Source organism: Saccostrea cucullata, unplaced genomic scaffold (genome assembly GCF_032062105.1).
Source record: "Saccostrea cucullata isolate Sc308-1 unplaced genomic scaffold, CSIRO_AGI_Scuc_v1 ctg4791, whole genome shotgun sequence".
In the NCBI taxonomy this organism is placed as follows: domain Eukaryota; kingdom Metazoa; phylum Mollusca; class Bivalvia; order Ostreida; family Ostreidae; genus Saccostrea; species Saccostrea cuccullata.
This window is the reverse complement of record NW_026933899.1, coordinates 12908-40224: the sequence shown is the minus strand read 5'-3', so window position 1 is coordinate 40224 and position 27317 is coordinate 12908. Positions and strand designations below refer to the sequence as shown.

At 33.9% G+C, this 27317-nt stretch overlaps 1 protein-coding gene across 1 annotated transcript; it reads right to left on the bottom strand.

The window, feature by feature from the left end:
• Positions 1–745: 745 nt before the first annotated feature.
• On the bottom strand, positions 746–7075 carry LOC134239559 (uncharacterized). The gene is made up of 3 exons (XM_062721725.1): positions 6770–7075; positions 2913–3112; positions 746–2684 (listed from the first exon to the last, which is right to left on the bottom strand). The coding sequence occupies exons 1-3, from the start codon at positions 7047–7049 to the stop codon at positions 873–875; spliced, it is 2292 nt and encodes a 763-aa protein (XP_062577709.1). The 5' UTR covers positions 7050–7075; the 3' UTR covers positions 746–872.
• Positions 7076–27317: the final 20242 nt, after the last annotated feature.

Here is a 27317-nt window from a genome sequence, read left to right as displayed (position 1 = left end):
TTGAGTGTGCGCTCAGTGTTAAAAATTGAAAACGCCCTCAACCTTTTGAAATTATCTCGCCTATCTAAATCCACAGTAAACAACCAGGCAAAATCCTTTTGGATGAAAGAAAACTTGGTTTTTATTTGAAATAAATAAAAATAACAGTTGATGATCATAGAGTAGATTCGGGTCATGATTTATTGACATAACCTTCTCTGAACCTTTCAAAGCAGTTTCTCACATTTCTGCAAGTATTAAGCTTTAACCTGTTTTTTTTTTGTAAGAATGTCCAATTAAAAGGTTCTTGAACAAATTTTAAAATTCAAAAAGCATTACATTACACACTTTTTTGGGCTGAAATTAGAAATCATAAACTTTGAGATGAAAACAAATGAGACTTTTTATGATTTTATTATCTTGCAAAATGAATCTGAATGCTGAAATCTTTGAATGGCTAAAACTGAATACTAGTATTTGTTTTTTAAAAAAAGTAACACCAGCCAAGTCTGAAAGTAACGATTTATTTTTCAACAAAAAACAAAGCAACAACAACAAAGAAAATGAAGTAACGAAATGCTGAACATTAATGCTTATCAAATCAACAGTAACATTCTATAATAAATATGTGACATTTTGTGTCTGTTGCATTATACTTTACGTCACTAAACACAAATATTTAATTTAAACAAAAACAAAACAGTCCTTCCTTTTCGATTCTTATCGACGACTTACAAATTAATATACCCGAGTAAAGCATCATTTTGTGTCTGTTGCATTATACTTTACGTCACTAAACACAAATATTTAATTTAAACAAAAACAAAACAGTCCTTCCTTTTCGATTCTTATCGACGACTTACAAATTAATATACCCGAGTAAAGCATCAGAATCATTTCAGGGATATTTTTTCATGCTCAAATAATGCAATTTTCTTGGGAGAATTCAGGCATACGGTTTCACTATATGCCTGTCTGCAGATTCTGAATATCTTTCTTGCATTTTCGGGTTCACCCATCCTTCTGTGAAGTTCAATAAGAAATTGGTACACCTGAGAATCTGACTTTATTTCAGCTGCTCTATTAAATTTTTCCCTGGCAAGATCATAACTTCCATACGCCATTAACCATTGACCTTCATACTTTAAAATTGTTGAGTTTTTATTGTCCGATATGCTTTTACTCAACGTTGTCAAATATCCCTCTTGCTTTTGATCAAATGTGCGCTTTAAAACACGCATAGTTCCATATCTAAAAACTTCTTTATAACCTTGATTTATAAACTCTCGCGTTATTTTCATTACAAGGTAATTGTACTCTTTTTGTCTTAAGAGGCACTTTAAAAGAAAGGGTGTGTTGTGAATATGAATGTAATTGGAGACGTTTGATGTGACTGAAACTTTTCTGATGCCATAAAAAGATTTCATTGTTAATCGGCTATCTCTGGAAAACTCTCTGAATTCTGTATTGATTAACGAAAACCATGGAATATCTCGATTTACAATCGTGTACCCACCCGTCATATGTATGTCTCTGTCAGTAAATAGACCTTTGACGTCATCTCGTTGACCAATGAAATGCAAGCATTCATTGACGTCATGACTGTCTGTTTTCCCTTCGTAAGTCCATTTTTTAATCGAATTATCTTGTGAAGACGGCATTAATTGGTATTGACCAGATACAAAACATATCAATAATAAACTGTGAAATATACGCTCTGTGTAAATGTTACTATTAAACAAGTTAATGTGTATTGAAACTTTTTGCACAAAAATAAACAGAGAAGTACCCGAGCAAATGTAAAATAAAACTATAGCATCATGTAAAAACCTTGCCTCTTTGTGACCTTGAAGGGAATAAAGTACAATAAGACAAGTTAAAGCAAAGAAACATTTTCTAAAGAAAACAAGCATAACTGATTGTTTACCGATTGTAGAAATTGAAACAAATATAATACACAATGATGAAAATATCAATGTCACATTCTCAAAAAATATTTCAAAATAAAACAGTGTAGGCATTGCCCCAAACATGCGTCTTGCATATCCGTTAAGAACGTTAAAAGACACCCACTGTACGGGTGTCACAACAAAAATACCATATGACAAGAAGTCCTCTAAAACACCAGTTAGAATTCCAGCAAAACCACTCACTATATAAAGATGTACTTCTATATATAAAGTAATGTGTTTTAAGTTTGGCAACAGCGAGGGAATATAGGGAAACAAGATAGAAAAATAGAGAGTTAATAAATCTGGGCGCATGTAAATGAACAGTCCGGTAAAATACCCCGTCAGAAAAATCTTGTATAAACTAAATTCCCTTGTCACTGTTTTGTTCAAAGCTTGAGAGTTGTGTTGGTCCACTTTACTGTGACAATGATGAACTCCATTGCAGTTGTGCATGACGTGGACGTTATTGTTGTTTTCGAATTCGTCCACACACTTCTTTTCATCTTTGTTGTAAATGTCCTTTTCTGATAAATGTTTAAAAAAGGATATCAGATACCCCAGAACAATAAATACAAATGGAGATAGAAAAGAGTTAAGAAAAGTATGTGTTCCAAACACCCAAAGATGTGCTGACGATGCCACGAGAATGCACGAGATTACGGAAACATCACGACTTCCGGTGAGATTTTTGCAAAAGAAGTAAGTAGCAAGGGGAAGGCATGAAGTTACACCAGCATGGAAGATTTTCCAAATCTGTAAATGTTGAAGAATACAGGTTTACATGTAAATTTGCGGATTTCTATAATAATGATTTAAACATTCTCATAAAAATTAACATTCTACACATTATATAGGGATAAACATATACACATGTAGATACAATACTACAGGGCTTAGAGTTGCATGTAACAGTTCAAATTCTTAGAAAAACGAATTATAATGTCTTTGATTTTACTTAACATTTTATTTTAATTCGCCTACCACATATAGACTTCCATGATAGCCAAGCACACGGACAATACTGCCAACACCTGCCAGGATTCTGGGGTAAATAAATGACCTCAGAGCATACATTCCCAGCATCCTCTCCTGTGATCTTGCTGACGTCACGTTTGGTCCAGTGGCTGGAGGGAGGAATTCATAAGGTCGGAAACCATAACCATGTACCTCGGAAAAGGCAACTGCAATGTTAGCATAAATGCGTATCAAATCGAAGGTAATTAAACACAGCGGATAGAAGCATAATGTTCAACATGTATTGGGTCGGAGTTGGTGTGTCTCAACAATCAACAAGAACTATGATAACTTAGGAGGGGATTGGGAAAGAAAAAGTACTCCTAAGAATTTTACTAGCACCATTTTGAACCCTTTCCTCTTTTCTTTTCGTAAAATTTTTCGTGGCCTACCTTGTGTTCCAACCCCAGATACCACACAACGTACTGTAGAAGTACTTTTTTCCGCGTGGTATTAATTTGCGCTATGTACGCGGTCACAAATTTTCCGCGGAAATTTGTCCATGCGTACTTAATATAAATGTAAGGCATATAGTGACAATCTAGAAAATCCGCGTAATTTTCTACACGCAGATTAAACAGAAATTGAGATTCCGCGGAATTATGACCCCGTGGAAAAAAGTACGTCTACAGTATGTAGATATTGATTCAAATGGGACTACATGATACAACTTGTACGTATATTTTAAGTTTATTGCTTAGGTTTCTCCGCTGAAGCTGAAGAATGCTAAATACCTGTTGATTTTTAGTGCAGTATTTGTATGGTCTGTCCTGTTGGGATTCAAACCCCAGTCTACCGTTCGACCACACAAAATTGGCACTTACAAATCAAGATACTTATTTTGAAAATTGATTTGAAATTTTTTCTGCAAATGCGACCGTTCATTCCAGTAACAACAAACAAAGAAAGATTTTATTGTTTAAAATTCTGCCCTTATTCGCGCACGAAAGATATGGATATACATTTATTAGTGTGTAAAGAGCACAATTTGAATGATTGAACGCATGTAATACTAGCAACGTGGAATTATTAAACATCTGTAACAAAGATATAGATAAAGTCTTTCTCTTTCATTCAGTTTACGTGATCAGTCAAATTCAACAGGTAACCTAATTGATTTTACCTTTTGTATTATACCTCTGTCAGATTAAAATTGATAAGATTTTTATCTAAATCACTGACTACACTTAGTAAATCTCCCAACACGTTAACATAAACCAATTTATCATCTATCCTTTAATAAAATCAGGTTATACCTCGAAACCTTAATACACTCCGATAAAATGCAAATGGCAAAATTTACATAAGCTCTTACACTAAGCTTTGAACTTTTTTTTTTAAAATCAGATATGTCACCTACCAAGTGGCAACATCTTCCAAAAAAAAAAAATCTTTAAATCTTAAAAAAGTTTTCAAAACCGTTTTATTTCATTCTTTTTTTAGGTTGACAGATCTAACTGAGTCAGCCAATTGCTGCAAAACAGTTTAAATGGTGCCAGCGTTTGGTTACAAGGGAAATATAATGAAGATCGTCAGAAGATGTAATATAAGAACATCCGTACTAGAACACCTCGCAGTATCGTAAAAATTTCGTCTTCACACTGGGTCTAAATTGTTACACCTCATCATAACTAGTGAAGCATGCATTAGGATTGAGATTACATAAACGGATTTCAATCAAGTATCTAGGACTTAGTGCGCCTAAACTTCCAAAAAAGATTAACAGACTGTTTAGTCCCGACAACGATTTATATTTCAGACGAAATAATCTTTCTATGTGTATCCTCTGAAAAGAGACTCATTTGCATGGAAACATACTAGTATTTTTCATGTGTATAAAAAATGTAAGAATATACAACTTTCCTGAAATCCAGATCCAGAACTTGAAATGAAATGTCTCTTGTCATTACTGTATCGCTCCTTGCAAAATTTATTTATATAATTCTTATGCAAAAATTGTACAATTTGTCAATGACAAGTATCAAAATTTTTGTAAAGGGCAGTATGATCCCGGACGTTGGATCTAATACCATAGAATCCTAGCAGCTTTAGATTTCAATTTTGCGTATTATCTAGCAGCGTATTTGCGTAATATCATCTTTTGCTTTTGAGGACCTAAACAGACGAAATTAACCGACAATATTATAGGAAAAATAGAGAACCTAACGCTGCAATTGCAATTCATCACTCAGCATATATTTGTTAAGGAGAAGTAGAAATCGTTGTTTTCTTCACGCAATTTCTAATCGTCGTTATAAAATATTTTGCACTAAAATAAAGAGTTGGTCTTTGCTTTCTCTTGAAATCAGATCAAAATTGTAGGAGGAGTAATGTTTTAAAGGAATTTCATAGATTTTTAAAAATATTTTTCACCTGAAAAATCCACTCAAGAGTGAAATTTGTTTAATCGCAACAAACCTCCTCCCATAACGAACAAAGGGGGTAACGTTACACAAGATTTTGTGCATTATCATAACTGAACAAGGACGACATCTACCGGTTATTTGCCATTACAATAATGAACTACCGCGCCTGACAATGAAGTCTAATTTTTACTGGAAAGATAAACTTTGACAAGTAAATTAAATATGGATTTGCCTCCGGTGCTTATAGAAGTCAATCTGTGGTTAATGGACCAAAGACAAAATGCTACCACAAAATGGAACGACTCCATAAAAGTCACTTTAATCTGAACATCATCAGACATTTAGCGAATTCCACAGGGCCTTGCTTAGTATTGCCATGGCAAGGACTGGACTTTCGTTTGACCAAAGGGAAAACAGGGTGGACATTTTGATGATGTCTTGAGTGACCTCCATTTGGACATGATTTTTTTTTGTGGGGGGTGGGGGTCCAATAAGCTGAATTATTTTGTTTGTATAAAATGCAATAGCACCAGTTTAGACTTCTATTTGCATGCACAGTTTTCATTTTAAAGATAATCTAGTAAATCAATTTCATCCTCGTAAAAATTTTTCCATCAGTCTCTTCTGAAACTACGAGCTCAGATAGTATATAATAGAGAAGGAACGTGAATTTCGATCTGCGTTTCAAAGAATCATCTCATATGGAACAATTAAAACTTTAATAATGAAATAAAATCAATACTGTTCTTGAGGAAATTAAAATGAAGTTCCAGATCAGTTGTTTACATGAATTACGTGTAGTTTAAAGTTACCACTCGCATTGCGGTTTTCATGAATAACAATGAAGCTATTTGATACATATTCTCAGCTTTATTACATTTTTCTTTTAATCTAAAGTCATTCTTTTTTACGAGGAAACCATTGCGCATTTAAAAAGCTTCCATTTTACCCCAAATCCTTTGCCAACCATGAACAGGAAAAACCTCTAAAAAAGTTTGTATCAAGGGAAGTTATTTTTCAATAGTGGAAACTTTTCACACATTTTGTAATTCTTCCTTGAGGCTTATTTTCTTTACAATATTCACCAAATGATAAACCAGACTATATATTTTCTTGATGCACGAGTCTTTATTTTAAATAATTTATTTTTCAAGGTCGCGACTGAATATATATATTCAATTGTGAAACATCTAACAAATCAATAAATGTTCAGCCATGATAAAACACAATACCATATGATCAGCAATGTGTATTAAATGACTTTTTAAAAATTAAAAGAATTTCTGGAGAGATTTTCATGCTCTTGATTTAATACAATGTGCATGTATAATCAATAAAATTTAATTTAAAATTCAGGTCAAAGACCTATCATTTCATAAACCTACTTTTAAATGATACTTTTAATTTTAACTGAATAATTAAAGAAATAAAATTTGATTTTTAAAAAACTTTACTCACCTTCCATTGATTGAAATATTTCGTCAGGATGTAAGATCCACCAATTGTGCTTTTGACAAACGTAGTAAATTCTCAAGATCAAAGTTATCAGAAAAACAATCCATTCGGAATATCTTGGGAATAAATCCGACTCTAACCTCTGTTCTCTCTTAATGGAACTTTCACAATTTCTTCCGGATTTTCGATATCCAAATTGTGAATCTGGCAGACCCATAATTCCATTGTGGTTTCCTCTTTGATCCTTAGATCGACCCACCCCCCGCTTTTTACGCTGCTTCATCGAGATTTTTTTTTTATTAAATTCAGAATTTACTTTTAATTACTGTGTATATCGTTGCATCTGCGTAAGCCGTCTACCTTGTGCAGCAATCGATAAGAAATAAATAAATGATGAGGCATTGGAAATCAACTCGTCCTCGTCGGCAACATACAGGAAGTCAACTTAGTCAATATCAATAAAATCACATCCTAGTCAATTACATTCCAGCTCGCAGGTATCGTTTTGTACAGGTGTTGTTTTTTTTTTTCGAAGAAAAAAAGAATCATTTGCATACTGTGTCTTCATTGTTAGAATCCATTTTATCACGTGGTCATAACTAGAATATATTTTCTTCTTAATTTGGGTCACGCTGGCAATTACCCCATGAAACTAATAACGATACACGTTCATGCTCCCTCAAATACTCGCACTAACAGTATACTAGAATGTTTACAAGTCGTTGGAGCATGTATTTAGATAAGGTGTCCGTAAGAAAAGAAATCTTCGTATTATTGTTGAGATGAAAAAGAAACAAGGAAAGGCATGCCATCAATTATCGGATCTAGGACTTAATGAGAGTACGCATGACTTTAAAACAATTACGCTAAGTTTTCTTTATTTGCTTTAGGTTAACCTAAAAAAAAATACTGGCTTTTTGAAAAGTATAATGCAGATGAAAATAAAAATGATAATTTTTCAATTTCGCTCCTCATTGTTAAAATAATTGGAGTTATAATGTACGGTCAACACGCAAATCTTGTAGTCGTTTTAAATTGTCTTAAATCAATGAAAAAAATCAACAACAAATCAAAAATTTCAGACGAAAACGACATACGGTGGATTAAGAATTTTAAATTAATGTGTTTATATTTCACATAAAGAGCGCTTCGGGAATATTTTCATTCCTTAAATCTTTGTGAAAATATTTTCTTGATGTTAAAAAAAATTAATAGAGGTGAAAAAATTGGGACTTTAAATAGAATGTTTGATGTTCAATGCCGAATGATTAAAAATATGAATTTAAACTTCTTTGTTCTGACAGATAGTACTATCCTTTTTAAATGGAACATTCCTTGTGCAAACATATTGTCCGGCGTCCATCTGTCCAGCCGTCTGCCTGTCCCTCTGTAAACTTTGCTCATTTTATATTTTTTTCTTAAGGACGACCAGGCCAATTTACCGGTAAAAAATGGTGAGGGGTAATCGGTCTTGTTCATATAAAGGGCTACCCCTTTTCTAAGTAGAGATAATATAATAAAGATTAGAATGTGAAAAATACTGGAATCTTTTAAAATCATTTTTGAGTACTATTGGGTCAGAAATAAAGATCGAACTTGCATACTTGCTTCATCACATATAAAGTGAGTCGCCCGCGTGATGTAGTTCTTACAGCGTCTGTTTTTAGAGTCGCGACTTCGCGGGTTCGAATCCCACTGTGGGACGTGGAGACCGATCCTTCGGATGAGACAGTATAAACCGAGGTCCCGTGCCGCAGTAGGTGCTGGCACAAAAAAGATCAGTCCCTGCATGCTCAATGGCCCTAAGTGCCGAGTATAGGAAGAAGAAATTTTTAGCTCTCCACCGGCAACTTGTGGCGTCTCTATATGAGTAAAAAATTCTCGAAACAAACAAACATCAAATAGTGTAGATTCAGATTAGTTCAGTTCATGTCCCTGAGGGTAAAGTGGATAACACATCATAGGGATTTATAAGAAAATCTTTTAAAATCCTCCCAAATGCATTATTTATAGTTACCATAGTTACGTCCACATTTCAAATGCAATGGACCGAATTTTCTCAGCTAATGATATAATAAACGATTACTAATTTGAAATATAGATAATACTGAATTACTGTCATCTTTAGTAAAGCTATTATTATGTTCCCCAAACGAAGTTGGGGAACATATTGTTTTTACTCTGTGTCTTATTATTATGTTCCCCAAACGGAGTTTGGGAACATATTGTTTTTAGTCTGTTTCTTATTATTATGTTCCCCAAACGGAGTTTGGGAACATATTGTTTTTACTCTGTTTCTTATTATTATTATTTTTTTTTTTCTTATTTGTTCTCCGGTACTTTTTTGTCCGCGAGTGTTCTCAGAAACTGTTCACCCAACTGACCTAAAACCTTTTTAGGGTTAATAGGTGTGTAGTGTAGGTGTGCGGAACGAAGGTCATTTTGCGCGCATACGCCTGCACGTGCGTGCGCGTGAAATGAGTAAATTGACTGATGTACTTAATATAGCTATAACTTTTACATTTTTTGATGAAATGCTTTGAAACTCATTACATAAGGATACGTTAATAGTGTTAATAGTATGACACTGTCAAATTAGCACGAACTCACGCGCATGCACGTGCGCCTTCCTCTGATTGGCTGAAACAAAAATCTCAATATTTCTGTTGTTTTCAGACGAAATGCTTTGAAATTTTTAACATTGTCATGAATTAGGATATCCTACAATATAATATGGAAAAAAATTCATGAAATAACGCGCATGCACGTGTGCTGCAATCTGACTGGCTGAATGTTTAAATGGCTATATCTCCTTTGTTTTTTGACGAAATGCTTTGAAATTTAAAACATAGTCATGCATCAAGACATCCTGCAATATGATATATAAAAAAATTCAAGAAATCACGCGCATGCACGTGTGCTGCAATCTGATTGGCTGAAACTTTAAATGGCTATATCTCCTTTGTTTTTTGATGAAATGCTTTGAAATTTAAAACATAGTCATGCATTAGGATATTCTACAATATGATTTAGAGAAAAATTCTTGAAATCACGTGGATGCACGTGTGCTGCAATCTGATTGGCTGAAACTTGAAATGGCTATAATTCCCTTGGTTTTCAACCAAACAGGATGGGATTTAGAACATAGATAGATATAAGGGCCTCTAACAAGAAGGTATGGTCATCATGCACGTGCACGCACGTGCGTGCATTTGGAATGAGTGAAATTAGAAATACACTTGAATGAGTGATTTTTTAATACTTTTGGACTAAATGCTTTAATATTAAGTATATTTAAATATATAGAAAGTGTAGACAAGATTATATGATCATTATGCACTGCATTCACATGGGCACGCATGCAATGTTAAAATTTGAATATAATTGGTATCCTTTTGGTAAAACGTTGTTAAAGTAAAAAATGCACAGATGTTGTCTTATTTGATTAGGCTTACAGGGAATATGGCACCAAAAGGGAGTTGGGGAGGGTTTGGGGAACATCTGTAACGGTTCCCGTTACAATTAGCACTAGTTATGTTCCCCAAACGAAGTTGGGGAACATATTGTTTTTACTCTGTTTCTTATTATTATTATTATTTTTCTTCTTCCTGGGAAAATTTTGTCCACGAGTGATCTTGTAAACTACACATCCGACTAGGGTAAAATGTTTTTAGGGTCAGTAGACATGTTATGTAGATTTGCCGAACGAGGGTCATTTTGCGCGCACGTGCTTGCAAGAGCATGCGCGTGCTGCAATCTGATTGGCTGAAAGTTTAAATGGCTATATCTCCCTTGTTTTTGAAGAAATGCTTTGAAATTTAAAATATAGTCATGCATTAGGATATTCTATAATATGTTATAGAAAAAAATCATGAAATCACGCGCATGCGCGTGTGCTGCAATCTGATTGGCTGAAATTTTAAATGGCTATATCTCCTTTGTTTTTTGACGAAATGTTTGGAATTTTGAAATATAGTCATTCATTAAGATATCCTTTAATACGATAAAGATAAAATTCATGAAATCACGTGCATGCATGTGTGCTGCAATCTGATTGGCTGAAACTTCAAATGGCTATAACGCCCTTGTTTTTCAACTTAACAGGATGGGATTAAGAACATAGATAAATATAAGAGATTCCTACAAGAACGTGTAGTCATCATGCACGTGCTTGCACGTGCGTGCACGTGAAATGAGTTAAATTAAAAATACACTCGAGTAATTGCAATTTTTAATACTTTTGGATTAAATGCTCTTGATATTAAGTATATTAAAATATATATTATATAGTGTAAACAAGATAATATGGTCGTTACGCACATGAACACGCATGCAATGCTTAAATTTAAATATATTTTGTATTCTTTTGGGGAGAACTTGATTAAATCTAAATTCCATAAAGTATTTCTTATTTAATAGACATTACAGGGAGTATGGCACCAAAAGGGAGTTTGGGAGCGTTTGGGGAACATCTGTAACGGTCCCCGTTACAATTAACACTAGTTATTTTTCTTCTTCTTTTCTTCTTCTTCTTCTTCTTCTTCTTCCTCTTCTTCCTGGAATTTTTTTGTCCGGGAATGATCTTGTAAACTGTTCGTCCGATGTAGGTAAAACCATTTTAGGGTTAGTAGACATGTTATGTAGATTTGCGGAATCAAGGTCATTTTGCGCGCACGTGCTTGCAAGAGCGTGCACGTGCAACACGTGAAATGACCAATATAATAGATATAGCCACAACTTTTCTTTTTTTAGATGAAATGCTTTGAAACTCATAATGTAAGGATATATTAGTAGTATAGACATGACGACATGGTGAAAATAGCAAGATCTCACGCGCATGCACGTGCACTTCGCTCTGATTGGCTGCAACTAAAGTCTCAATATCTTTCTTGTTTTTTGACGAAATCCTTTGAAATTTTGAACATAGCCATGCATTAGGATACCCTACAACATGAAATAAAGCTATTATCATGAAAACACGTGCATGCACGTGCGCTGCAATCTGATTGGCTGAAACTTTAAACAGCTATAACTCCCTTGGTTTTCAACCAAACAGGATGGGATTTGGAATATAGATAGATATAATGGAGTTCTACAAGTAGGTATGGTCACCATGCACATTCATACACGTGCGTGTACATGTACTGCAATCTGATTGGCTGAAACTTTAAACAGCTATAACTCCCTTAGTTTTCACCCAAATGGGGTGGAATTTAGAACATAGATAGATGTAATGGACTTCTACAAGAAGGTATGGTCACCATGCTCATGTATACACGTGCGTGCACGTCAAATGAGTAAAATCAAACATACACTTGAATGAGCGTATATTTTAAATAATTTTGGATTAAATACTTTAATATTCAGTGTATCAAAAATATAGATTGTGTAGACAAGATGATATGTTCATGACGCAAATGCATTCACATGTGCACGCGTGCAATGCTAAAGTTTAAATGATTTTTGTACACTTCTTAGTAAATGTTGTTATTCAATGAAGCTTACAGGGAATATGGCACCAAAAGGGAGTTGGGGAGCGTTTGGGGAACATCTGTAACGGTCCCCGTTACAATTAGCACTAGTTATGTTCCCCAAACGGAGTTTGGGAACATATTGTTTTTACTCTGTTTCTTATTATTATTATTTTTTTTCTTATTTGTTCTCCGGTACTTTTTTGTCCGCGAGTGTTCTCAGAAACTGTTCACCCAACTGAGCTAAAACCTTTTTAGGGTTAATAGGTATGTATTGTAGGTGTGCGGAACGAAGGTCATTTTGCGCGCATACGCCTGCACGTGCGTGCGCGTGAAATGAGTGAATTGACTGATATACTTAATATAGCTATAACTTTTACATTTTTTGAACAAATGTTTTGAAACTCATTATATAAAGATATATTTAAACTGTAGATAATATGACACTGTCAAATTAGCACGAACTCACGCGCATGCACATGCGCCTTCCTCTGATTGGCTGAAACAAAAATCTCAATTTCTCTTTTGTTTTCCGACGAAATGCTTTGAAAATTTTAACATTGTCATGAACTAGGATATCCTACAATATGATATGGAAAAAAATTTCATGAAATCACGCGCATGCACGTGCGCTGCAATCTGATTGGCTGAAACTTTAAATGGCTATATCTCCTTTACTTTTTGACGAAATGCTTTGAAATTTAAAACATAGTCATGCATTAGGATATCCTGCAATATGATATACAAAATATTTCAAGAAATCACGCGCATGCACGTGTGCTGCAATCTGATTGGCTGAAACTTTAAATGGCCATATAGACCTCCTTTGATTTTTGACGAAATGCTTTGAAATTTAAAACATAGTAATGCGTAAGGATATTTTAAAATATGATTTAGAAAAAAATTCTTGAAATCACGTGGATGCACGTGTGCTGCAATCTGATTGGCTGAAACTTGAAATGGCTATAATTCCCTTGATTTTCAACCAAACAGGATGGGATTTAGAACATAGATAGATATAAGGGCCTCCTACAAGAAGGTATGGTCATCATGCACGTGCACGCACGTGCGTGCATTTGGATCGAGTGAAATTGAAAATACACTTGAATGAGTGATTTTTAATACTTTTGGACTAAAAGCTTTCATATAAAGTATATTTTAATATATAGAAAGTGTAGACAAGATTATATGATCATTATGCACGTGCATTCACATGGGCACGCGTGCAATGTTAAAATTTGAAAATAATTGGTATCCTTTTGGGAAAACGTTGTTAAAGTCAAAAATGCACAGATGTTGTCTTATTTAATAAGGCTTATAGGGAATATGGCACAAAAAGAGAGTTGGGGAGCGTTTGGGGAACATCTGTAACGGTTCCCGTTACAATTAGCACTAGTTATTATTATTATTATTTTTTTTCTTATTTGTTCTCCGGTACTTTTTTGTCCGGAAGTGTTCTCAGAAACTGTTCGCCCAAGTGACCTAAAACCTTTTTAGGGTTAATGGGTGTGTAGTGTAGGTGTGCGGAACGAAGGTCATTTTGCGCACATACGCATGCACGTGCGTGCGCGTGCAACACGTGAAATGACTTATATACTTAATATAGCTATAACTTTTACATTTTTTTATGAAATGATTTGAAACTCATTATATAAAGATATATTAATATTGTACATAATGTGACACTGTCAAATTAGCACGAACTCACGCGCATGCACGTGCGCTTCGCTCTGATTGGCTAAAACAAAAATCTCAGTATCTTCTCTGTTGTTTGACGAAATGCTTTGAAATTTAAAACATAGTCATGAATTAGGATATCATACAATATGATATAGAAAATAATTCATGAAATCACGCGCATGCACGTGTGCTGCAATCTGATTGGCTGAAACTTTAAATGACTATATCTCCGTTGTTTTTTGATGAAATGCTTTGAAATTTAAAACATAGTCATTCATTAGGATATCCTACAATGCGATATAGAAAAAAATCATGAAAACACGCGCATGCACGTGTGCTGCAATCTGATTGGCTGAAACTTGAAATGGCTATAACTCCCTTGTTTTTCAACCAAACAAGATGGCATTCAGAATATAGATTAACAAAAGGGACTCCTACAAGAAGGTATGGTTGTCATGCACGTGCACGCACGTGCGTGCATTTGGAACGAATGAAATTAGAAATACACTTGAATGAATGATTTTGATACTTTTGGACTGAAAGCTTTCACATATAGTATATTACAGGGGATATGGCACTAAAAGGGACTCGGGGAGCGTTTGGGGAACATCTGTAACGGTCCCCGTTACAATTAGCACTAGTTATTATTATTATTATTATTTTTTTTCTTATTTCTTCTCCTGTACTTTTTTTGTCCGCGAGTGTTCTCAGAAACTGTTCACCCAACTGAGCTAAAACCTTTTTAGGGTTAATAGGTGTGTAGTGTAGGTGTGCGGAACGAAGGTCATTTTGCGCGCATACGCATGCACGTGCGTGCGCGTGAAATGAGTGAATTGACTGATATATTTAATATGGATGTAACTTCTATATTTTTTGATGAAATGTTTTGAAACTCATTATATAAGGATATATAAGATGTATAGATATGATTACATGGTCAAATTTGCATGAACTCACGCGCATGCACGTGCGCTTTGCTCTGATTGGCTGAAACAAAATCCTCAATATCTTTTTTGTTTTTCGATGAAATGCTTTGAAATTTATAACATAGTCATACATTAGGATTCCCTACAATATGATATATAAAAATTTTCGTGAAATCACGTGCATGCACGTGCGCTGCAATCTGATTGGCTGAAACTTTAAATGACTATAACTCCCTTGGTTTCCAACCAAACATGATGGGATTTAGAACATAGATAGACATAAAGGACTCCTACAATATGGTATGGTCAGCATTTACATGCATGCACGTGCGTGCACGTGCACTTTGCTCTGATTGGCTGAAACAAAAATCTCAATATCTTTTCTGTTTTTTTACAAAATACTTTGAAATTTAAAACATAGGCATACTTTAAGATGTCCTACAATATGATATATAATAATTGTCATGAAAACACGCGCATGTACGTGCGCTGCAATCTGATTGGCTTAAACTTTAAAATGGCTATAAATCCCTTGTTTTTCAACCAAACAAGATGGGATTAAGAACATAGACAGGCATAATGGACTCCTACAAGAAGGTATGGTCATCATGCACGTGCGTGCACGTGCAATGAGTAAAATAGTGTAGACAAGATGATATAGTCATTACGCTCATGCAATGTTGTTTAAGTCTTAAATGCATAGATTCTGCCTATTTTAATGAAACTTACAGGAATATGGCACTAAAAGGGAGTTGGGGAGCGTTTGGGGAACATCTGTAACGGTTCCCGTTACAATTAGCACTAGTTATTATTATTTTTCTTCTTCTTCTTCTTCTTCTTCTTCTTCTTCTTCCTGGAACTTTTTTGTCCGGGAATGATCTTGTAAACTGTTCCTCCGATGTAGGTAAAACCTTTTTAGGGTTAGTAGACATGTTATGTAGATTTGCGGAATCAAGGTCATTTTGCGCGCACGTGCTTGCAAGAGCGTGCACGTGCAACACGTGAAATGACCAATATAATAGATATAGCCACAACTTTTCTTTTTTTAGATGAAATGCTTTGAAACTCATAATGTGAGGATATATTAGTAGTATAGACATGACGACATGGTGAAAATAGCAAGATCTCACGCGCATGCACGTGCACTTCGCTCTGATTGGCTGCAACTAAAGTCTCAATATCTTTCTTGTTTTTTGACGAAATCCTTTGAAATTTTGAACATAGTCATGCATTAGGATATCCTACAACATGAAATAAAGCAATGATCATGAAAACACGTGCATGCACGTGCGCTGCAATCTGATTGGCTGAAACTTTAAACAGCTATAACTCCCTTGGTTTTCAACCAAACAAGATGGGATTTGGAATATAGATAGATATAATGGACTTCTACAAGTAGGTACAGTACGGTCAACGCGGATTAGGCATTAAACCGCGCTCCCCCCGCGGTGTTTTGATCCTTTCCGCGATACACCCCCGCGGTTATTTCATCGCGGTCCTACCTGTAGCCAGGTATGGACCGCGGCGGTGTGACTTACCGTTGACTGGCTCATCGGATTTATTTTACCTGTACGGCCGTATAATATCCATAACTGCATATTGTTCGGTCTGTAAAATTGCAGGTTTAGAGTAAAAAAAAATCGAGCTATTAAAAATATTATACAATGTAACTACTACCCGAAGAATTTAACAAAAAAAAAAAAAAAAAAAAAAAACAAAAAAACAAACAAACAAAAAAAAACAACGACAAAAAAAAATCAAATAGTGTATGATTGTTTTTCAAGTTATTCTGATGTTTGATAAATGTAATTTTTAAAACATGTCTTTAAAAAATAAATTATATCCTCAGCATAAGCGTAAACTTTATTTCTCTAAATTAATGACTATATACCGCGTATCACTTTTACAATGAAACGCATGTACATGTTTCGATAAATATTCGATGGATGGAAGAGCTAGATATTCTGAAACATGTGTATAGGCAATGTGCAGTAAATCTCTCTCTCTCTCTCTCTCTCTCTCTCTCTCTCTCTCTCTCTCTCTCTCGTATTATTATTTGTTTTTTTTAATCGGCAAAATTCAATTTAAACGGCAACGCATTTCCGCTGGAAAGCATACATTAAGGTAACTCCTTGTAAGTACGAACAGTGTTCATGAGAAAAACATGTTAACTGAAAACACTGAGTAGTAGAAATATTTGTATGCAGTTTAGTTTTACTTAATTTATTAACTCTCAATATTCAAATAAAATAAAAGAAAGCTTAAAATTGTCTTTCCGCATAATAATATTAAACAGATGAAACGGGGTACTTTGTTGTGCATACCGTTGTGCATAATAAATTGATATATCGTCCTTTTGACATGTATATGTAAAAGAATTAATATTATTTCTACCATTTACATGTACACCTCCAAAGCCACCCCTATCAACGTATGGGATTAACTATGCAATGAAATACATTAGCTTGTCATTTTGGAGGAACATGTGCAAAGTACATATAGGACAGCCCTCGGTGTTAACATTTCTAGTTTTTTATATTAATAATTTTGTAGAAGACCAAGCATATACAGGGAAAGTCATTTAAATTTATTAAGATCAGTCTTTTATTTGTGAATCCATTGTAAAGTTACTAATATTGGGATAAATTAATGTTGTTGAAAAATACAACCTTATGTTTAAAAAATATATATATGAAGTTCATGCAGACGGCAGAAGGAGAACCCGGGGGGGGTCGAAAATTATAATCCACCCAGTATATGATTTTATATTTTAAAACTGTCAAAATGTTGCGAAAATCCAAAGCCTTTGTCTTTCACAAAGGTGTTAAATTAAACCCAGTACAGTGTCACTGTGAGACAGGAAATCCCTCTCCGCTTGAACGCGCTCAATACACAGGAATCCACCAGTTACTAAGGAGACCACGATTAGTCCGTGCAGCTACATATGTACACGTACACTGTGTATACATGTACTAGATCTAACAAGGACCAAAAAATTACTTACCAATGCCAAATGCACATAAAATGTTGTTCCGATATTGTTTGCGGTGTTTATGAATTTCTTTTCAGTAAATTTTTGTTTACGCGATATAAATAGTCCTAATAGAATTTTGCATTATTAAGCTTAGTAGTTTTTTTTTGGGCACTGTTTTGGTTGAATTTTCATACATGAATACAATATTTTCTAAATCAACTTAGTTTATATCTACTGATATTGGGAAAATAACCCCCATCCAAAGTTGTGATTGTGCTGAGTTTTGTGTAAGACACATTAATGGTGTCCAAGTAAATAAAAGGGGGAAGGGAGGTGATTTTTTCATCAAAATTAACTTTTTACACGAAAGTAATCATGGTAATCTGCATATCGTAAATTTAAATAATTTTAAAATTCAAATATGTATTAAATTGTATGATCAATGTAAATGTCATTGTGAAGTATGTTAGACATGTACGACAGTTGAAATTCACTGACCCGCTTTCGGGTACGCACGTGTACACCAGGGGTAGGGCTGGTGCAGGGGATCGCACCTTGTCCAGTGTACAGCTGTGAGGACCAAGTATGCGTACCAGGTCTAGCTCTAGACATTATGTAATTTTATGTTATTCTCTACGGATTGGTAGGCCATCAAATTACACACACATACACATTCTACTAATTTCAAGAACATTGCCCTAGAATAAAGGAATGACACTTTACAGACGACTCGGAGAATGTTGATTACATAAAAATCTGCGAATTATAATCCTATATTTGAAGATTAATAAGTTAAAAAAAAAAAAAAACACTTTCATTTATAGCCCCAATGAAATTGACACTACGATAGATCGTTTCTTTAATCAATCCACTATCAAAATTAAAAAAAAAAACACGTTACGAAAATACGAATTAATATTGAACATCTTGAATAGCACACTGGGTGTTTTATCTTGCATTGTCTTATAAATATATCACATACAGTAATTTATATCAAAGTCGTGGATCTAAATTTATAGAATGAACACATTTTAAAAAAGTAATTCAAGGATTAGTAAACGCTATTTGAAAATTGCTTTGACGATTTTTATAATTATTCAGATACGTGCGAGTATATTTTTTAGAAAAAATAATTTTCATTTTGTACTTAAAATATTTCAGCGACTATAAATGTTAAAATATCATTAATTTCGTTTTATTTTGTTTTGGTTGATATTTTCAAAGGGAGGTAACTCGCGTTTTAGACCAAGACTGTTTTTTCACCTGTATTCGGTAAGATGCACCGCGACGGTGTGATTTACCTGGATTACTGAACCGCGGGGGCACGCGGTTTTTACCTGAGACACCTGTACTAACCGCGATGAGATTCACACCGCGGGGGTGCGCGGTAAATGGATAAACCGCGTTGACTGTACTGTATGGTCACCATGCACATGCATACACGTGCGTGTACATGTGCTGCAATCTGATTGGCTGAAACTTTAAACAGCTATAACTCCCTTAGTTTTCACCCAAACGGGGTGGAATTTAGAACATAGATAGATGTAATGGACTTCTACAAGAAGGTATGGTCACCATGCTCATGTATGCACGTGCGTGCACGTGAAATGAGTAAAATCAAACATACACTTGAATGAGCGTATTTTTAAAATAATTTTGGATTAAATACTTTAATAATCAGTGTATTAAAAATATAGATTGTGTAGACAAGATGATATGGTCATGACGCAAATGCATTCACATGTTCACGCGTGCAATGCTAAAGTTTAAATGATTTTTGTACACTTCTTTGTAAATGTTGTTAAAATCTCAGATGCATAGAGTCTGTCTTATTTAATGAAGCTTAAAGGGAATATGACACCAAAAGGGAGTTGGGGAGCGTTTGGGGAACATCTGTAACGGTTCCCGTTACAATTAGCACTAGTTTAGAATATCATGAATATGTCGAATTTAAAAATACTTTAATGCACTTCCGTGAATAAAAAGCTTAATTCCGATAAAGGGAGAAGTCAATTCAAATGGAATTTATATAAAAATAATGAAAAGAGATATCTCTTTGCAATAAAGAGATATCTCTTTTTGCTTAAGAGATATCTCTTTTATACACTTTTAAAAGATATCTCTGTCATTCTAAGAGATATCCCTTAAGATAAACCAAGAGAGATATCTCAACTTGGAAAGATATATCCGAAAGTAAAAGAGACTCATCTCTCTAGTGAAAGAGATATCTCTTTACCGTTCAGAGATATCTCTTTTCACGAAAGAGATATCTTTCAAGGAGAAAGAGATATCTGTTCAAGCGGAAGAAATATCTCTTATAAAAGAGATACCTGTCTAAGTATACATGTAAGAGATATCTCTCTAAGTTTAAGAGATATCTCTTTTTCAAAGATATCTCTTAAAAATGAGAGATATATCTGTAAGTTGGGAGATATCTCTATTTTTTAAGAGATATCTAGATATCCCTGTTATTCTAAGATGAATTTTATTTTCCGAATAAATAGCAAAAGCGCTTGCCATATATATATAACAGCGGTTAAATTCAAGTTTTGATGTTGACATAAACAAAAAATAACCGATAAACTGATTGTTATGCCCCGAAATCGAAGATTCTGGATGCATAGCTTTTGCCCTGCCTGTCCGTCTGTCTGTCCGCAAAAACTTTATCCTTGTCCATATTTTATGAGTGGATGAGGATTTAGCTTTCACATTTCACAGGTGTATTCCTTATGAATTTTTAGGTCACCTGAGTAAACTCAGGTGACCTATTGCTATCTGTTTTAGTCCGTCGTCGTGCGTTGTGCATTGTCCGTTAACATTTGAACATTTTCAGCTTCTTCTCTGCAACCACTGAACCAATTTCAACCAAATTTGGCACAAAGCATCTATTGGTGAAGGGGAACATAATATGAATGTAATGGCCCCTAGCCTCCTGGGTGGGGCCAAAACCACTAAAATTAATGCTATCGTTGAAAATCTTCTTTACTCCTCATCAAGTGGTCAAACTATTGGTATGATTGTAACCAGCAATGAGTCCTCTACCAAAATTGTGAAATTCATGGCCCTGGGGTCAGGGGTTCTAGTGCTAGGGCGGGGCTAAATAAGTAGGTAGGGAAAATGCATTATTTCTTTGAAAATCTTCTTCTCTGCTCCTGGGTATTAAATAAACCAACTAAGTAAATAGTTATGATGAGCAAGAGTGCCTCTACCAAAATTGTGAATTTTATGGCCCCAGAGTCAGGGGTTCTGGTGTTAGGGCGGGGCTCTATTGATTATATAGTGAAAATATATGAATTCTTTGAAAATCTTCTTCCCTGCTCCTGGGTATTAAATAAACTAACTAAGTACATAGTTATTATGAGCAAGAGTGCCTCTACCAAAATTGTGAATTTTATGGCCCCAGGGTCAGGGGTTCTTGTTTTAGGGTGGGGCTCTAATGATTATATAGTGAAATGCATGATTTCTTTGAACATCTTATCCTTTGCTCCTGGTTAATATGCTAAAGATTTAATTACATATTTAAGGCCAGGATTTATTTTATTTTCAGTTTTACAAACCCTCCGCTCAAGGTTTTGAATTTTCAGAAAAAATTTTTAAAAAATTTCTTTCCGATGTCAAATTTGAGTCGGGATCGAGATTTCAAATTTACGAACTCGCACTTCCGGTTTTACGATGAAACGGCGGGTAAATAAAGCTGAGAAAATAGCAAAATTCATCGATAAGAGTGCCATTCAAAACGTTTCACCCGATCAAAGGACAAATAAAATGCTGACGACTTTGTTGCACAATATCATGCTGGTGAGATAATTATGTATTCGTTTCAAAAGTAACTGTCTGTAAATTATTTTCCTCCCCCAGGTTTTAAACTGCCCGTGGTAGCTACTGCATATTGCCAGCGACATTGTTTAGGTCTCTGTTATAGCTTACAGTCTAATCATCATTCTTCAGAAAAGGGTTGCTTATGTATCAGATGTAATGAATATAATGAATAAAACTATGGGAAAAGTTAAGTCCATTTGAGGAAGAAATAAACAATAACCTGAAGAAATAAAAAAAAAATTCAACTATTAAAAGTCAAGAATATACAAATATATACAGGCATGTAGTATCATTTGTATCAGCCAGAAAAATTATTTTACACTTAATTGAAAAAATGTTCACCCTACTCCCCAATACTCCCTGTCTGTTTTATGATAGGAATTATAATATTAGAGACGAAGTAAATTTTAGAACAATGTCTACACATTCACCTAACACATATTAAAAAAATGAAGATATATTGAAAGACTTCTAAAGAATTGATTTTTTAAAATATATTTTGATCAACATCACAAAATTTATATAACTGGCCCAAACTGACAGATGATGAAATAAGCAATTAAATGTTCTACTTTCCTATTTGTAAGCATTATGTGTCCAGTGGTAAGGAGCCTATTAGGATAGCATAAAAAAAGAATGTACAAATGTTAATAATTGATATATCAAAAAAAAATTTTTTTTTCCTTCTCCTTCGGGACTTTTTTATTCTCATGTTCATAACTAAACCTAAACATAAAAAAAAAATGCTGGCCTTATAATGAAGAAAGGGGCCTCTTTCAAAATAGATAATTTCAGGGCTGCTGAGTCAGGGGTACCGGGGGGGGGTTACTTTGTCTGAAAATAAATTAATGCTTTGAAATCTGCTCTTTGAAAAGTAATTGTGCCTCTTTCAAAACTGAATTTCATGGCTTTTGGATTAAAACACGAACCAAATTCAATTGCTGGAAAGTTGTTACATGAAACTCAGGTGAACTATAAGGCCCGTGGGCCTCTTGTCTTAGTGTACAACCAAATTTGACCTCTTGACCTTGGAGTTTGACCCACTTTTACTAAAAAAATTGCAGACTAACTTTGGATATAATTTGTGAACAGTTGGTGCTACGGCTTTCCTAATGTTTATGTCTATTTATTGTGTTAATAAGGTCTCTCAATCAACTTAAATAAACTTGACCTTGACTTAGTATGGCCTATTTTTGATAAACTTTAAGTTTGGCTATAACTTTTGAACAGTTAGTACAAGGTTTTTATATTTCTTGTATTAAGACCTTCCTTGAGATACCAACAATTTTGATCTTTACCTTGGAGTTTGACTTGCGTTTGAGAAATTCAACCCTCGCCGTAAGCTGTCATACGGGGGCATCAATGTTTCACAAACACATCTTGTTCTGAATATAATGTAAAAAATATTTTTCAAAGACTGCAAGAATTTAAAAAAAAAAGTTTGTATGTTACCAAAACTGTTTGAATTGAATTTTCATACAACACAAAATCCAATCCACATCTCATAAAACGTTTTCAGATTAAATTCAGTCATATAATTCTTTTCATATTGTGTATTATGGAAGAACTCCCATAAACTTCGCTTTTTATGCCTATGTTTTTATACTTACTCGTATGTTGAGAGGTAGTCTTTGATCTTATCGAATTGACTAGGCCTTATAACCTTTGATCCGCTAAATAATTTAATGTACATGGTCTTGGTTTTGCCGCTCCTCATTTACATGCATTAATTAGTTAATCATAAAGGACTAAATTTTATTAAATTGAAATACTTTGCTTTCTATTCCTATCAATTTATTTTCTTTTCAGAATCCAGATCGCAAAATATAAATTGAAACAATGTGCAAATAATCGGGACACGAGACAGAAGCATGAAAAAAAAAATAGAGTTATCCCGCTTATTATAGCCAACATGGAAGTAAGAATGAGTATAGATCGTATGAAGTCCTTTCAATTAGAATGGAGGTCCTTAAATAAATTTAAAGAACAAAATTCAATATTCAAACGAAAAATACAAGGACGATAAAAAGGAAAATTAGTTTAAACCTCTGTATGAAAAACGCCTCTATTAAAATCCCTTTTTCTAGAACAATTCTGCTCTGAAGATCATCTGGATCAAAATAAAATTGTGAGCTACTTTGGAGGGGAATAAACATAAAATTCCATGCTACTGACAAGAAAATAAAATATTGTGTACTTTTACAGGGTCCATAAATTTCTCAAATAGCTTTTTTTTTCGTTACGTTCATGCAATAAATAATCAAAAGATCCCTCAGAACGACAAACAGATTCCACAACTTTGCCTTCAAAGCAGAAAGGGTTTATTTCAAGGGGTAAATATACTTTTGTTTCGTAGTTAGTTTGACTTTTGAATTCGATTGGGAATTTGATTTGCGTACAAAAGTATTCAAAGAATAGATAAGGTATGACGTTCAATGTAAAAAAAAAAAAAAAAAAAATTGCAAAACAGAAATGAGTCACCAATTAGTTTATTGGTAAATTACGGTGATTCCTTATCTCATATCATTATTTAGAACTGTAAAAATAAAATTCTTATATTCCTATATATTTTTAAATTACTTTTATACTAAATTGATGTACTTTTACCTCATTATTTTTTCACGTTCTGTCGAAATTCGATTTTATTTGGAACCATTGAAAATGTAAAAATACTTCTTTGTATCCAATCAGGTATAATGGTGTCTTTTTATAAAGAAAAATATTCAAATATACCATTTTACAAATTTTCGATCGAAATAGATGGGATATCAAACAATTTAGCTGTACTTTTTAAAACCTAAACAATATGATTCAGGAAGGGTATTGAATAGGAAAATCTACTTCTTCTAATCCACTGATATAATCACTATTTCCACGTAATTTGAAAATGTTGGAAAACAATAGGAGGATTAGCGAAAAGATTGATGAAATTAATGTTTTTTATGACCATTTTGCATTGAATATCATTTATTGTGAGATATTTGGCTCTTTTCAAACATACCAAAATTCTACAGTTAAACCAATGGGGTTTTATGATCACGTGAATTCTATGATTTTTTTTTTATAAATTTAAAATTTGAAAAATCGTTTAATCTATTCAAAGAAAAATAATAACAATTGGGCAAGTAATATTTGGGTTCAAAATAATCGTTACAAATTTTAAGTTATTTGATGAAGAAACGAAGACTACGAGGGATGTTCAATAAATAATGTCATTAGCTGGATGACATACAACATAGAAGTCATATGACATTGAGCTTGGCTTTCTCGCATTATTGAATCTTTAATGAATTGATAACAATTTATGTGACCACTTTTCATTGCATAATTTCATTGTTGTAAACTGGAAAACAAGGGCTATTCGAGACATTACATTAAAAATGATTAGTCAAAAATCAGTAAACTAGAGTAAATTGAACGCGTCATTGAAGCTGCTGTAAAACATGTTAATTTCCAAAAAATATATTGACTGAAATATGTGAAATATACAACCAATGTCTGTTTTATACACGATTGAACAGGTGGATTTTAATTAACAAAAATTATATAATGGGCATCAAAAATGGGTACCGTCCTTGTCAACAAGGACATACAACAACCAATGTATATTAGCGAAAATTTAACAAACTATCACTGATTTTGTTTTATTGACTTTAAGACACATAGCAAAATTGATAGACATCATTTTGGGGGTAATGCACACTTTTTTAAAGAAACATTTGATAGTAAAAAAGTTTAATACTCAAAGGTCACCCTATATTTTTAAAAATGAGTGAAAACGACAGCGTGTAGGAATATCTAAATAATTATTGTTTTTTTTTAAATCAAAAATTGTACTTATCCACGTTTGTCTGAAATTCAAACAGATCATGCAACTTGAATCCATTTTGTTTTAAACCCTCAAAACAAATTAACAATAAGATGCACTTGAAAAAACTACAAAGGCCTAAGAAGAGCAAAGATTTGCAAGAACACAAAAACAGTTTTATACGCTATTTTCTTAAATATTTGCGGTCTTGTTGTTCAAATTCATATTTGGGGAAGCAGTATAATTTCTGGAGGAGTCTAGTACGCAAAATATTTGCAAAAAAAATTCAAAGGTTTATGAGAGGAAGGAAACAGAATGAGGAATTCACTACATTAAATTTCTTCGTGACAACGTCCAAACCCACAGGCCATGAAGAGTAAAGGAGTTTTGGGGGTAAACAGAAAGTTAATGTTTTGTCACATCAACAATATTTGCCAGATCTTTCAACCTCTGACTTGTTTCATTTCCCAAACTTAGAAAACACCTTTCAGAAAGAAAAAACAAGTACAGCAAATCATAGGATGTGCCATATTTTAGTATACGAAGCGTCATACTCAAAAATGTATTCCAAAATCAATTAGAAATTGAATTAAAATGTTACGGATATGTGTTTTAATTAAAAGAGAATATTTTAGTTGAATCATTAAGACGAAATCATATAAAAGCGTTTTTTTGTTTCTTTCCGAGTCCCAATGACATAATGTATTGAACGTCCCTCGTAATATTGAAAAAAATGTATATTTTACGAAAGCTTTCCTTATGCATTTGTTATGCAGTTAAACATAATAATTTAACAAACGGCAGTCCTCAAACACCATTAAATATTTCATTTTATAGACCGATCTCTTACACACTCTTCTCTCTTAATATTCTGTCACCTTAATCTTAAAAATATCACCCATCTCATCTCTTATTCCAACGGCTCTGGGACTTAGGAATAAAACAGGATGCACGGTGAAGGCTTGATGCTTCAAACACTGTATTAGGTGTAACATTTCACATCAATAATTGAGTGAAAATTATCGACATTAGATGATGATCCCATGCCCAGCAAGCACGTTCCATGAAATATACAATTACTCTTCATAAGTTTGAATCGACGTTTATCCAACTATATCCCAGCCTTCTGTCTTTGGGAAAAGAGTGTTGAAAACTTGTTCCTGGTCGTATGACTTTGAAACATGGTTTCGTTTTAGATGGAGTTTTGCAAGAAGCTGAATTAGACACCCTCCCCCCCCTTTCCCGAGACCGGAATTGACAATCGATTTTTAGTTTGTCTTGGTGATCGTTTGGTAACGATTCTAGATTCAGTTAAACTTTTGAACTTCATCATATACATGTAATTAGTTGTCTAATTGTCCCACGCTTGAAAAGTGGGGGATATTAATTTGGGTTTGTCCGTCCGTCCGTCTTTCTGTCTGTCTGTAACGATTTCGTTTCCACACGATATCTCGAGAATCCTTTGAGCTTTTGCAATGAAATTTAGCATAGCAACTCCCTATGGACTAAAGAAGAACCCTATTAATTTTGAGATCAAAAGGTCAAAGGTCAAGGTCATAAATAAGCAAATTCTGTCTGTTATAATACTTTCGTTTCCACACGATATCTCTAGAACCATTTGAGCTATTGCAATGAAATTTTACATAACAACTCCCTGTGGCCTAATAAAGAACCCTATTGATTTTGAGGTCAAAAGGTCAAAGTTCAAGGTCGTAAATTTACACATTCTGTCTGTGTGTGACACTATCATTTCCGGGCGATATTTCAAGAAGATTTTGAGCTTATTCAATGAAATTTTATACAAAAACTCCCTAGGACCTCTCTCACCCCTCTCAAAGTGCCCCGCCCCGTTTGTTTTATAAGTATTTATAGT

Bases quoted from the DNA above. Each gene is read 5' to 3' on its own strand.
- LOC134239559 (XM_062721725.1), bottom strand. From the start codon at position 7,049: ATGAAGCAGCGTAAAAAGCGGGGGGTGGGTCGATCTAAGGATCAAAGA. The intron at 3,113-6,769 runs GTGAGTAAAGTT...CTAACATTGCAG, and splicing joins AATATTTCAATCAATGGAAG to TTGCCTTTTCCGAGGTACAT. The intron at 2,685-2,912 runs GTAGGCGAATTA...CAACATTTACAG, and splicing joins ATCATGGAAGTCTATATGTG to ATTTGGAAAATCTTCCATGC.